This window comes from Dermatophagoides farinae, chromosome 5, assembly GCF_024713945.1.
Source record: "Dermatophagoides farinae isolate YC_2012a chromosome 5, ASM2471394v1, whole genome shotgun sequence".
Lineage (NCBI taxonomy): Eukaryota > Metazoa > Arthropoda > Arachnida > Sarcoptiformes > Pyroglyphidae > Dermatophagoides > Dermatophagoides farinae.
In genome coordinates this window covers 3,021,709-3,034,918 of record NC_134681.1, presented here as the reverse complement: position 1 = coordinate 3,034,918, position 13,210 = coordinate 3,021,709, and the positions used below count along the sequence as shown (strand labels likewise).

General features: G+C 30.2%; 2 protein-coding genes across 3 annotated transcripts in view; one reads left to right on the top strand and one right to left on the bottom strand.

Moving 5' to 3' along the window:
- The window catches only part of LOC124497366 (glutamate receptor ionotropic, kainate 2), a 28,285-nt gene extending 17,780 nt beyond the window's left edge, over nt 1-10,505 (top strand). For both annotated transcript variants that reach the window (XM_075731252.1, XM_075731251.1), the window contains 10 exons: nt 5,466-5,627; nt 5,703-5,954; nt 6,037-6,212; nt 6,290-6,508; nt 6,606-6,758; nt 6,874-6,975; nt 7,256-7,576; nt 7,650-8,481; nt 8,552-8,817; nt 8,881-10,505. In XM_075731252.1, the coding sequence (XP_075587367.1) occupies nt 5,466-5,627; nt 5,703-5,954; nt 6,037-6,212; nt 6,290-6,508; nt 6,606-6,758; nt 6,874-6,975; nt 7,256-7,576; nt 7,650-8,481; nt 8,552-8,817; nt 8,881-10,086 (3,689 nt within the window). In that variant the 3' untranslated portion in view covers nt 10,087-10,505. The remainder of the gene's footprint in view (nt 1-5,465; nt 5,628-5,702; nt 5,955-6,036; nt 6,213-6,289; nt 6,509-6,605; nt 6,759-6,873; nt 6,976-7,255; nt 7,577-7,649; nt 8,482-8,551; nt 8,818-8,880) is intronic.
- Nucleotides 10,506-10,756: 251 nt separating this feature from the next.
- Nucleotides 10,757-11,955, bottom strand: LOC124497473 (uncharacterized). The gene is made up of 2 exons (XM_047061132.2): nt 11,671-11,955; nt 10,757-11,604 (listed from the first exon to the last, which is right to left on the bottom strand). Exons 1-2 carry the CDS (start codon nt 11,750-11,752, stop codon nt 11,315-11,317), a joined length of 372 nt encoding a protein of 123 aa, XP_046917088.1. The 5' UTR covers nt 11,753-11,955; the 3' UTR covers nt 10,757-11,314.
- Nucleotides 11,956-13,210: the final 1,255 nt, after the last annotated feature.

The following is a 13,210-nucleotide window of genomic DNA, read 5'->3' as shown; positions in this document are numbered from 1 at the left end:
AAAAAATTTTTCCAACATTAAAAAAGAGAGAGAGAGAGAGAATCTTCGAGAAAAATAACCAGAAACAATAGAATATACCGATTTCTATTGATGATTTGATCAATATATGTGGCGAAAGGAAAACAGGAATAACCGGAACAGAGGAAAAAAATTGATTTGAAATTTTCCACAAAGACTGAATCATTGTTGTTACTGGCGAAAATAGACGATGGTAAATATGACAATGCCCATATGACAACACAATATAAAAAGTCAATAAATAATGTGAGGCGTGTGCGTGTATAAATATTTCATCGCCATCATCATTATCAGTAGATGTTGAGTAAAAATAAAATTCAAAATCTGAAAAAAAATTTCCGCAGGCAAAATACACTTGACATTGCTTAAATTGAATTTAGCCCTTTTTCCGTTATCACTATTTGACCATTTCAGTAGGTTTTTTCTTCTTCATTGACATTTGACTTGTGTTTCGCCAGAATTTCTCAATGACAAGTCAATCAACCAACTCGAACGGAACATCCATTCCGAATACAGAGAGTGTGTGAATTCTGTTTTTTTTTCATATTTACATGAATCAAATTACCACAACATTTTGGGCAACAACAAAACAACTAAACGCGATTGTAAACAAAAAATAATGGGTCAAATAAAATGAAAACTTGATCAATATTTTTTCATTTTATTTTATTTATCCATTCACTCATTCATTCATTCATTAATGTCTTTTATATGTTTATTTTACTTTATTATTGAACTTTATATTATGGAACATGATTTTTCAAACTTCTTGTTGTTGTTGTTGTTGTTCTTTGTAGACAAGCAAGTCTTTCAAGACAACATTGAACAATGTTATTTAGATCAATTATTATTAATACCATACCATTAAGATTATTGGTCATCTAATCTGTTTACAATGTTTTTCACTATCGAAATTCATTGAGGTTTAAACGTTGTCGTCATCATTTTCGCCAAAACGTCGTTTACGAATGAATGATCGAAAACAAAACCAGAAAAACAAAGGAAAATGTGACAAACTGATTTTTATGGTAAAAAAAAGTCAAAAGACCAAAAAAACGTCATAAGATAAAAACAAAGAATACAAGAATCTGATGACAACAGAGGATAAGCATCCGATCAACAATAACCCCGAATTTCATTTTCAAAATCAAATCACAAAAAAAATCCAAAAACGATTGATTAAAAGGTTATGCGATGCAAAAAAACGACTCATTTTTCATCATCATCATTATTGTTGCCAATGAAAATATCAGTAGCAAAACAAAACGGTTGCATTAATTAAACAACTATCAATCTAATGTTGATAATGGATCAAAAGTGAAACTTTTTTTCGTCGGAAAAAAGCAAAAACAAATAATTTCCATTAACCCATACACATATCTTTTCTTGGAGAATTCGTGTTTTTTTTTTGTTTTAGAAAATTTAATGCTATTAATCTTCCATCAACATGTAATCATCATGTGATAATAATTAACATATTTGTAACATACTCACCATATGTGTGTAACTATGGATGAGAAAAAAATCAAATCTAAATTGATACCGATATCAAATACTGCAATAAGTAAAAATAAAGAACCCAAGAATGAAAAAAAATCACCAACAATGTCTACCAACCTAAATTACACTTAGACTTGGATTTTTGCAACGGTAACGCAAAGAAAAAATGATTTCGTTTTGTTGATGATGGTGATTATGATTATGATTTCAAGTTTAAGTTTAGAGTTACACAAAAATGATCATTACCATCATCATCATAAATGTACAGTGATAATGATAAATAAATGTGAAGTAATGAAATATTCATGATATTTGAGATGAAATCAAATAGATAAATAGATAAATATTGATGGTCATCAAGTAAAAGTCTAATAATCTATTATGAGATTTGTACACAGAAACAAAAAAGAAATGGTTTCAAACCAATGATACGAATACCGGACATTGCTCGAACATTGAAATCATAAATTGATGAGGAAAAATTGCAATTATTTTCATTTATGACAGCGATCTTATTTTCAAAAGCTATTTTATGATTTTAGACATCGTGAAGCTTATTGTTTCAAAGCTATATTGGCAATTACCATCTTGGGAATTATAATTTAGACAATTAAATCTTCACAATACTATCAAATACGAATTTGTGAAAAGAAAAAACAATTACAACTAGATAAATAATTGTCATATTTGCCAAAACAAATCACAAGACTTCAATGCAAAAAAAACAGAAATGATGAAATGAACAAACAAATAATAATGATGATGACGCCCAAAGAATCACCAAGGAAAATTTTAATCATTTAGGGATGCTTCTTCGTTTTTTCCGGACATTGCGTATGCAATACATTCTCATTATCATTGGTTTTTTTCGGAAAAAAACATGATCATCAACATCGCGATTGATCCAGTATGAAATGAATGAAATTTGAAGCGAAAAAATGAATAAATAAATGAATAGGTACCATCTAATATACCAACCAACCAACCAACCAACCAAAAAAAACAGAGAAAAAACATATAATCCGTATTCGTGAATCAGATTCATTTTCATTTTCATTGGTATGTGTGATTTATTAGTATTATCATCATCATCATCATCATCATTATTACATGGTTCATTTGGCATGATTCATTTTCATTCGTTTCTATATTTTGTGGATATCAAAATATAATGAATGTTCAATGTTCAATATATTTCGTTTTTTTTCATTTTATTTTCTCTCGATTATTCATTGTCATCATCATCGTTGTGAATTCATTTATTTTGTTTTCTGATTCTGATTATTATCGTTATTATTGATCATTATCATTGAATCATATCGAATCAAATCAAAATGAATAAATGAATGAATAGCGATATTGGATGCCCTGCAAATGAGAAATGAGAAAAATAATAAGTGTGTTTGTTGCATTTGTGTGTGTGTGCATGAATATTTAAATTAGAAATTGTATCATTATTTTCTGTTTGTTTGTTTGCCGATTCTGATTTGGATGATGATGATGATAAATTGATTGGTTTGAATTTCGTCTCATTTCGTTTCGATAGAAACAGAACAAAAAAAAATCTTGAAATTAATCCGGCTATTTTCACTTTAGTTGTTGTTGATGATGATGTTCTTATTGCAATATTTGACTTTTTTTTCTCTCTCTCTTGGATACCGGATTCTCATTTGAATAAATAAATGAATGAAAAACAGAATCAATTACAGTATACATACAAAGAGAGAAATACACTTGTTGTTACTAATAAGTAGAACCACTTGATTCAAGTAGTAGATTTATGTGTGTTTGTGCATGTGTTCAAGTGTGTTTCAAAATACCAATAACTACCTACTACTACTGATGAATACTGAAAGAGATTAATTCATTCTTTTCGCTGAATCTTTTTAACACTCAGAATTTTTTTTCTACTAAAAAAATTCATTTTTTTCAGACCATTACACACACACACACATACAAACATCATCTAAAGTAGCAAAAAAGAAAATTTTTAAACATAAAAAAATAACAAAGACGATGATCCACTATGATCGTTTGAACATTGTGAAGAAAGTGTGAATGAATACACACTAGAATCTTCTACGAATCTTCAATGGCAAACAACAATAAAATGAAATGGAAAAAAATGAACAACAACAAAAACGGCAACAACAGAAAAAAGGTTGCAAAACTAAATAAAAACGATACACTATCCGATGAAAAAACTTTATCCAAAAGAGTAATAGTATTGAGTAGATCATTAAGTCATTGAGGGTAGGATGGGAGCCAGGTTTAATTTTGGAACACAATGATTTTATTGAGCAAACTGATAGACATCAACAACAACAATCATCATCAGAATTATTTTGTTGTTGTTGTACCAAAATGTTGTCATCATCATCATCATCATCAGCATCGACATCATCGTCATCATCATTGTCAAGCAAGAATCTTGAATTAAACAGACAAGTTTGTTATGACAAAAACGGAAAAGGAAATAACAATGACGACGATGATGATGAACAAATGAAATGTGAAAAGAGAACTGCGATTGGCAATGATGATGATGAGAATGAACCATTTTCAAAACACGAATATGATACAAAAAAATAAAATAAAATAAAAACATTCAGCTCAAAAACCAGTACGACAAAAACAACAACAACAACAACAGAAGCGCCTAATTTAATTTAATTTATTTCAGTTTTTCTTCGTTTTCATTCACTCATTCTTTCAATTCTTTTTTGTTCGGTTCTAATTCTGGCCATCAATGTTTGTGTGTGAGTGTGTGTGTGTGTGTGTTTGATCTTAATTCTCTTTTATATTATACAATGTATGATGATGATCGTTTGTTCTCGTTAAGAGATATAGTCGTCGTTTGCCTTTTGTCTTTTTTGTCTTGTTGTTGTTTTCTATCATAGCACATAGTGTATGTATTATTGTCGTAATCGTAATTCTAGCATGACATTTGTTAAGAGAAAAATTTTCAAAAGAAAATAAATTCAATGATGATGATGACAATGGAATATAGTTAAGACGAAAGTCAAAAAAAAAGAAAAAAAGAAAAAAAAACTTAAAGAGAACATCATCATTGAGACTAAAATTGTGAAAAAATTATCATTACAGAATTTGTTTTTCAAAAAAAAATTAAAAAAATAAATGTCACCTATCATGGATGAATGTTGAAAAATACGTCTTGTGCATTGATTTCTGGTCCATATTTTATTATTGTTTTTTTCGATAAAAATCCAAATAAAATGGTTGGTTCTGCTAAAATGTTGATGATCGATCCAGAAAAAAAACACAAGCTAGACTTGTAATTCAAAACAAGAAATGTAGTATGGATGTTGATTTGGATGGCAGATAATCAGATATAATTTGTTTTATTCTGGAGATGAATTGAACTTTAGCATTAACGCATATAATAAGAGTCTCTCTTTTGTTTCTAAATTCAAGAAATTCAATCGTTGGTGTTTTTTTTTGCTTTGTTTCCAACAATGGTGATGACACACTGTTATAATCATTGTCGCTAAGTAATTCACAATGGGGGCAAGCAGAAAAAACTGTGATTTATGGATTTAAGACACTGTGGCACAATTATGATATATCACAAAAGCTAATCAAATTTGAAATCAAAGAACAAAATTCTTGTGTGTCTGTACGATGGGCCATGAAGGTTTTTTGTGCCGTTTTCTTGGTTCATTTTTTTGTCACAAACAATGATGACAGAAAAAAATCGAATTAATCTCTATCTCTATCTCTCATTTTATTTTGTTCTCTGTACATGATTCATTTTTCTCGAGAAAAATTTTGTGTTTTGATGATGATGATGATGCCGATGACGACATGACAAAAAATTGACCTTTAATAATTTTTTTTTATTTGCCAAATTTGCCAGAAAAATTGAAAAAATTTTCTCATTTTTTCTTGTTTTTGTTTTTTCCAACATTAAACAAAAAAAAAATTAGCGGCCTTATTTACCGAAGAAGAACGTGACGGGCCAAGTGAATTAGCCTTTAAATATGCCATATTTCGTATAAATAAAGATCGAACATTATTGGAGAATACAACATTGACATATGATATTCAATATGTACCACGAGAAGATTCATTTCATGCATCGAAAAAAGGTTTGGTTTGGCTTTTTGAATTTTTTCAAATGATAAATTTTGATATTTTTGTCTTTGAAAAAAAAACACAAATAGCATGTTTACAAATGAATCGCGGTGTTAGTGCAATATTTGGACCACAAGATCCAATACTTGGTGCACATATACAATCATTGTGTGATGCATTAGACATGCCACATATAGAAGCACGTTTAGATTTGGAGACCGAATTGAAAGAATTCAGTATCAATCTATATCCATCACCAATGATTATTGGCAAAGCATTAAGAGATTTGATTGTCTATCTAAATTGGACGAAAATTGCTGTAATCTATGAAGATGATATATGTAAGTGTATGTGTATGTATGTAGTGGTTGTTTTGATGAATAAATTTTTGTTTTACTTTATTTAAATCTATGGAATCTGTAGCATTGATTAAATTACAGCAATTAGTGAAGCCACCATTAAGTAAACAGATACAGTTTATATTTCGCAAAGGAAATGCCCTGTCATTTCGTGATGTATTACTCGATGTACGAACACGTGGCGTTTACTCATTGATCATTGATACGCGTCCAGAAAGTCTGCCAAAAATTTTACATGCTGTAAGTTTTAATGGTTTCATTAGAAAAATAATGAACAAAACAAGTGATGATTGATTCAATTTTTGATTTGCAAATAGATTTTACAAACACAAATGAATAACTATAAATATCATTATCATTTTGTAACGTTTGACATTGAAATTTATGATCTGGAAAATTTCCGTTACAATTTCGTCAATTTGACCGCATTCCGTATGGTTGATTCGGAAAATTTTTCCGTCAAAACCGTGTTACGTGATATGGAGAAATTTCAACCAAAAAGACATCCAATATTGAATCGTACAAATGTGATACAGGTATGAAATATTTATCTCTATCCTCCATATGAATTATTACATTTTATCTACAACTATCTATTATCTATCCATTATCAACCGACAAACCAATAAATAGTACGAACCGGCATTAATATTTGATTCTGTTTATACGTTTGCTCGTGGTTTACATTCACTGGAACGTGGCGCCATCCTACGACAAGCGAATCTATCATGTGATGAAGAATCTCCATGGCCAGATGGTAGTACTTTATTCAATTATATTAATTCGGTAATTAAACGATTGATGATTGAAAATACATTACATTACTATTACTATTGGTTTTCATGACCAAATCAAATCAAATTGATTACATTTCAACACAATTTTTGCTTTTGCTGTTTAGGTTGACATTCGTGGCCTTTCCGGACCGATTACATTCAAAGAAGGTCGCAGAAGTTCATTGAAATTAGATCTGCTCAAATTAAGACAAAGCAATTTAACTAAAGTAAGTTTTTTCTCCTTTGTTTATAAGAGAATGAATTAATTAATTAGAGATGCAAGAAAAAATCGATGAACAATTTCGATCGAATTCCTGAGACATTTGTTTCTTAAACACACACACATAGATACACTATTTGGATTAAATAATAATGGTAGTTGATTAACTTTTGCATCTTTTAATTTGTGATTTGTGATCATTGATTCGAAAAATGAGAGAAAGTGATTTTGGATTTATAATTTATAAATGTAATATGTTGGGTTTTTTGTTTGTTTGCATGAAACAGGTTGGTGAATGGTCTACAGTAGCTGGCCTCAACATTACCGATCATGCTGCTTTCCAGGATTTCGGTACAACCAACATTACGTTGCGAGTGACGACCATTGAATCAACACCATATGTTTTTTATAAGAAAAATCTAAACAATCAAATTGCCACGAATAATTCAAATGATCATTTTGAAGGCTTCTGTATTGATCTTCTCAAAGCGATTGCTGAAATGTTGAATTTTCAATATGAATTATATCTAGTACCGGATGGTAAATATGGTGCCGAGAATACAACTACCGGTGAATGGAATGGCTTGGTTCGTGAAATCATTGATAAGGTAATTGAATTTCAATGGTTTTTTCAACTGTACAATAACCGATCATTTGGTTTATTTATTTTTGATTTGTTAGAATGCTGACCTAGCCGTTGCATCAATGACAATAAATTATGCACGTGAAAGTGTTATACATTTTACAAAACCCTATATGAATCTAGGCATTGGAATCCTGTTCAAATTACCATCAACAATGCCAACAAGATTATTTTCATTCATGTCGCCATTAGATATTGATATATGGCTTTATGTATTGGCGGCATATATTTTGGTTTCATTGACAATGTTTGTTGTTGCACGTTTTAGTCCAAATGAATGGCGATTATCACATCCATGTGTTGCTGCAATGGATCCACAATATTATGGCGCCAATGGCAATGATGAGGATAATGATAATAATAAACTTGAGAATCAATTTTCAATGGCCAATTCATTTTGGTTCACCATTGTAACATTGATGCACCAAGGATGTGATTTGAATCCAAAAGCTGCTAGTACTCGTATTATTGGTGCCATATGGTGGTTTTTTACATTAATTCTGGTTAGTTCTTATACTGCCAATCTTGCTGCATTCTTAACGGTCGAACGTATGATCACACCGATACAAAGTGTTGAAGATTTAGCTGCTCAATCACGTATCCAATATGGTACACTGGAATCTGGATCAACAATGACATTTTTTCGTGATTCACAAATTGAAACTTATCAAAAAATGTGGCGTTTTATGGAAAATCGTCCAATGGTTTTTGTTAAAACATATGATGAAGGTGTACAACGTGTATTGGAAGGCAATTATGCCTTCTTGATGGAATCAACAATGTTGGATTATATGGTACAACGCAATTGTAATCTAACGCAAATTGGTGGTCTGCTTGATTCAAAAGGTTATGGTATTGCAACACCAATAGGTAAGTGGCTCTTATTTATTTATTATTTTTTTTTTTTAATGATTTAAATCCTGACAATTCTGAATTCAAGGTTCACCATGGCGTGATAAAATATCTTTGGCTATTCTGCATCTACAAGAGAAAGGTATCATTCGTATGTTATATGATCGTTGGTGGAAACGTCCCGGTATCAAATGTTCACGTGATGATAAAAGTAAAGAAGGTAAAGCCAATGCATTGGGTATCGAGAATATAGGTGGCGTATTTGTCGTATTATTGGGTGGTTTAGCCGTTGCTATTGTCACCGCGTTGATTGAATTTTGTGTTCATTCAAAAAAGAATGCTCAAAATCTTCGAGTAAGTGGCTAAATTTATATGATAATTAAAATTTGACTGATTGACTGATTGATTGATTCACAGCAATCACTTTGTACTGAAATGACAAATGAGTTACGAATGGCAATCAGTTGTAATGATACACAACAACAAAGACCTACATTAAGGAGGAAATGTTCAAAATGTACATTAGCCACCACATCATCTGGTGGTATCATGGATCATCAGCATCATCATCATCAAAATAGACCTCAATCTTCGTATCAATATCATCTAGATCCATATGTACCAGATATAGGTGATGGTACAGGTGGTCCAAACGAAATATATCAACAGCAGCAGCAAACGACATCCTATCATCATCATCATCATCGAAATAAATCATCGATGAATTTGATGAAAACACAATCATCATATTCTAACTATCATCAGAATCAATTATTACGTCGCCGATTAGCTAATAACAATGATGGTGGTGATTCGAAAACCTTTTGGTCAAATATGAATCATAATACACGACCATCACAATCTGCTCTCGTTGTGGCCACAAATCAACAACAGAATCATCATCCAGCTGAAATTCATCATCAATTCACCATGTATCAACATCATAAATGTTGTCCACAACATCCTGACAAACAAAATGATACTAATGAAATCGATGTCGATGGTTGTGAAATGAATAATTGTAATCAACAGCAACAACAATCCAATATGATTGATGGAAAGCAATCAACAGCCAATGTTCAATCAATCAATCAAAGCTCAATGATAAATAATATAAATATAACTCAATTAACACGTAAATTAAATAATAATTCATCGGATGATCAGCAACAACTGCAGAATAATGGTATTGGTAATGGCCAAAATTGTATCGATGATGATAATGTCGGATTAGACGATGATATTGATGATATGGATGATGTGGATGTTGATGATGATGATAATTTCCAGTATAATGGTAGTAATGATGATAGTGCAGGAACTACTAATTCCCAACAACAACAGCAGCAACAACAACAACAATTATTATTACCACCACCACCACCGCCGCCAACATTGTCGATAATCAATCAACCATTATTATCATCATCGATTGATTCGACAACGATTGTGAATAAAATGAATAATAATATTTCACAAACGGCTTCTTCTATTAATAATACTGGACGATTAATAGCTATGAATGGACCGATTGGATCATTACCGAATAATACAACGACGATTGTTACGGTGGTACCAGCAGCAGCTACACATCATCAAATGGATATTGATTATCAACGATAAATCAGATCCCCAATCGATTTACATGATATGTACATAAAAAAAACAGGACAGTAAACAACTCATTAAATAGAAAAAAAAGAGAAAGTCTATATAAAACTGACAAGAAATGAACAAAAGTTTTCCACTTTGTTTTGTTATTTTTTTTGTTTTGTTTTGCCAATCAATATTTAGAAACAACAAACAAGCATCAATATTAATCAAAGTGAATAATTTATTTAGAAAATTAGTCATCATCATTGTCTATTAGGATTTTGAAACTGAATTTCTTTGTATTCATTTGATTCTAATAATCTGTTTTTTTTCTCTTTTCTTTTTTTTTTGTTTTGAGCTTTTTTTCCCAATCAATTGTTGATTAACACACAGTTTATTGATAAATGATGCACAAAATGGCGTATATAAATAAAAATTTGTAAACCATATGATTGAAAACATTTGAATTTGAATACAATGTATGTATTCATAATAATGATTTTAATTTCAATATATATAATATAATTTTGATCAATTATATCTCATTATTCAATTCGTAACTTATGATAATCAATCAATTATCATCATCAATATGATTTAATAAGAATCCAGTTGTCCAACACCACCACCACCATGACTACTGGAATTTATTCAATTGGACAAATCAAAAACACCAGAACCAGAAAAAAGTGAATCTCTCTTTTTCATTTGTGTCAGTCATCATCATCAATTTATTTAATTTTGAAAAAAATCGACACTTTAGCTTCTTTCTTTTGTGTGTACACTCAACAACAAAACAAAACGAACCATCGACACACGACTAGCTATAGTGTGTGTGGCTAGACACATTACAACTACAGATGACCTGTTGATGATGATGATCGTTTAATCGTTTGCAGATGATTATGACAACCAAGCTAGCCAAAAGATGAATATATGTATCAGGTAGAAATAGAAAAATGATGATGATGATGATAGGCTTGAAATTCAAATGTTTTATCATCACCTTTTTGTTGTTGTTATAATTATTGGGTGTTAAAATGTCTAGTGTTTAATGTTTAACAGCAAAAATTCACACCATTTTTCTTCAAACCGTTTTTACTTAATTATAACTTAACGTATTTGTTCTGTGTGTCTGTGAAATCTGTGAAATAATCGTTTTGTACTTTTTTCGATGAAAATTCAAAATGCGAAAATTCATTTTTTCATTTGCTTTAAAAAATTTTTGTTTTTCATACAAACATTATTGAATGATCAATCATGATGATTGATTTTGAATGCAGCCAATTAAACGTAAATGTCCCAATGAAATTGTTACATTATCAAGACCATTATATTGATCTAATTCAATTGTCAATGGAAATTGAATTCGTTGACAATGTTGTCCATTGTGACTACTGCTCGTTGTATATGCAGTACATTGATAAATACATTGTTCGTGATGAAAATTATTCACATCAACTTCGATACTTAAATCGATGAATTGTTGTCGATTCATTTCAATTGCTGCAAGTATTGCTAAGTCCATTGCTCGATTTATATTTGTAGCTAAAATGTAGAAAAAAAGATTGTAATGTAAAATTTTCGCAATTTTTTAAAAAGAAAAATTCTTACCATCAATTTTTAAACAAGCAACTCTGGACAAACAATTATCAACGGTCAGCTGTAACATTATGATCAGCAAATATTTGTACATTTTTGGTGTCAATTTAATTGTATGAAGCGTTCAAAAATAAAGTTGATTATGAACCGGTGGCCAAATCATCATTTATATATTTATTAAATTAAATTAAATCAAGACAATCCATTCCAATCACATTAATAATCTGACGTTACCCGTTGATTATAATATAATTTTTTCGAATGAAATAAAATAAATAAATGTCACGTAAGCCATTGATTGTCTATTGTGTCGGTGATTAGTAATTACTAGTAGTGATCACTGATTACAAATGAATATTTAAATGGTATCAATGAGTGTTTATGATGATTTTTTTTTGTTGGAAAAGCCCCTTTACTCATCAACATTGTCATAATCGTAATTGTTATCGATAAAATAGAAATAATAATCGATTTTTCTCCACTTTTTATCATCATCATCATGTGATTTAAAACGCAAAACTGTTGCATTCAAAAAAATGGCAATCCGGTAGATTATCATTTCAATTTTCCAATGTACATTTCTCTTTTCTTTTTCTTAATTGTGTTTTGTTTCCAATGTATTTTCTCAATCAAATAATCATAATCAAGATGGATATTTATAGATAATCAGCAAAAAATGTACATCAATCACTGGCGTTTATTAATTTCAAGGTTTTAAATGTTAGCTATGAATTTCTCAGGTAATTAACCATAAAAATGTAAAAACTACTAAATGTTTTTGACCATTTCACCTTTAAGCTTTTATATACGATATATAAAAAAGCATCATCATCGTGATAATCACGATAATTATCATCACCCAAACAACGACGACAACAACAACAAAAACGCCCTTTGAACTGAGGGTGAATTAAGCGAAAATAAAAATTAGTTTAGCCTTTTATCATTGCCATCATCATAGCAGCCGCCGCCTCTATCATAGTGTTATATAATTGACCAGAAAAAATGGAATAAAATCACCTTTCGAATCTAAATGTATCTGATTGTGAGACACGTTGTCGTTGTGCATTCATTGATGCATCATAATAATAATGCTGATGAAAAGCGTTGACTTTTCAAAGCCAAACCAAACCAATTTTCATTTTGTTGTTGATTATCTTGATTTGTCGGTTCATCATCATCTGAATCCAGAATAATAAATGTGTATCTGTGTGTGTTAAACAAAAACTAATTTAAAATGCAAATCAAACCATCATCATGAACCATTACACGAACATAACACATGAAATGAAATGTAATGTTTTGTTCCACTGACAAATTTTCTGGAACACACACACATCATATACGTATATATAACATATAATTATCGCTATCTATCTAGTATATATATCCTACATCATCATTTGATGATAATAAAAATCAGCGATTGATGATGATGATGTGCCGAATCTCTAATAATAATTTTCTAGATGTGTAAAACATTTGTAAAAGTAAATTCGAGCAAGTAAGCAAAAAAATATGAAAAATTCAATTGGCCACATAGAAAATCTTT

Excerpts from the sequence above, each read along its gene's own strand:
- LOC124497473 (XM_047061132.2), bottom strand. The coding sequence starts at position 11,752 with ATGTACAAATATTTGCTGATCATAATGTTACAGCTGACCGTTGATAAT. Across the intron at positions 11,605-11,670 it reads TGCTTGTTTAAAAATTGATG|CTACAAATATAAATCGAGCA; the intron begins GTAAGAATTTTT and ends TCTACATTTTAG.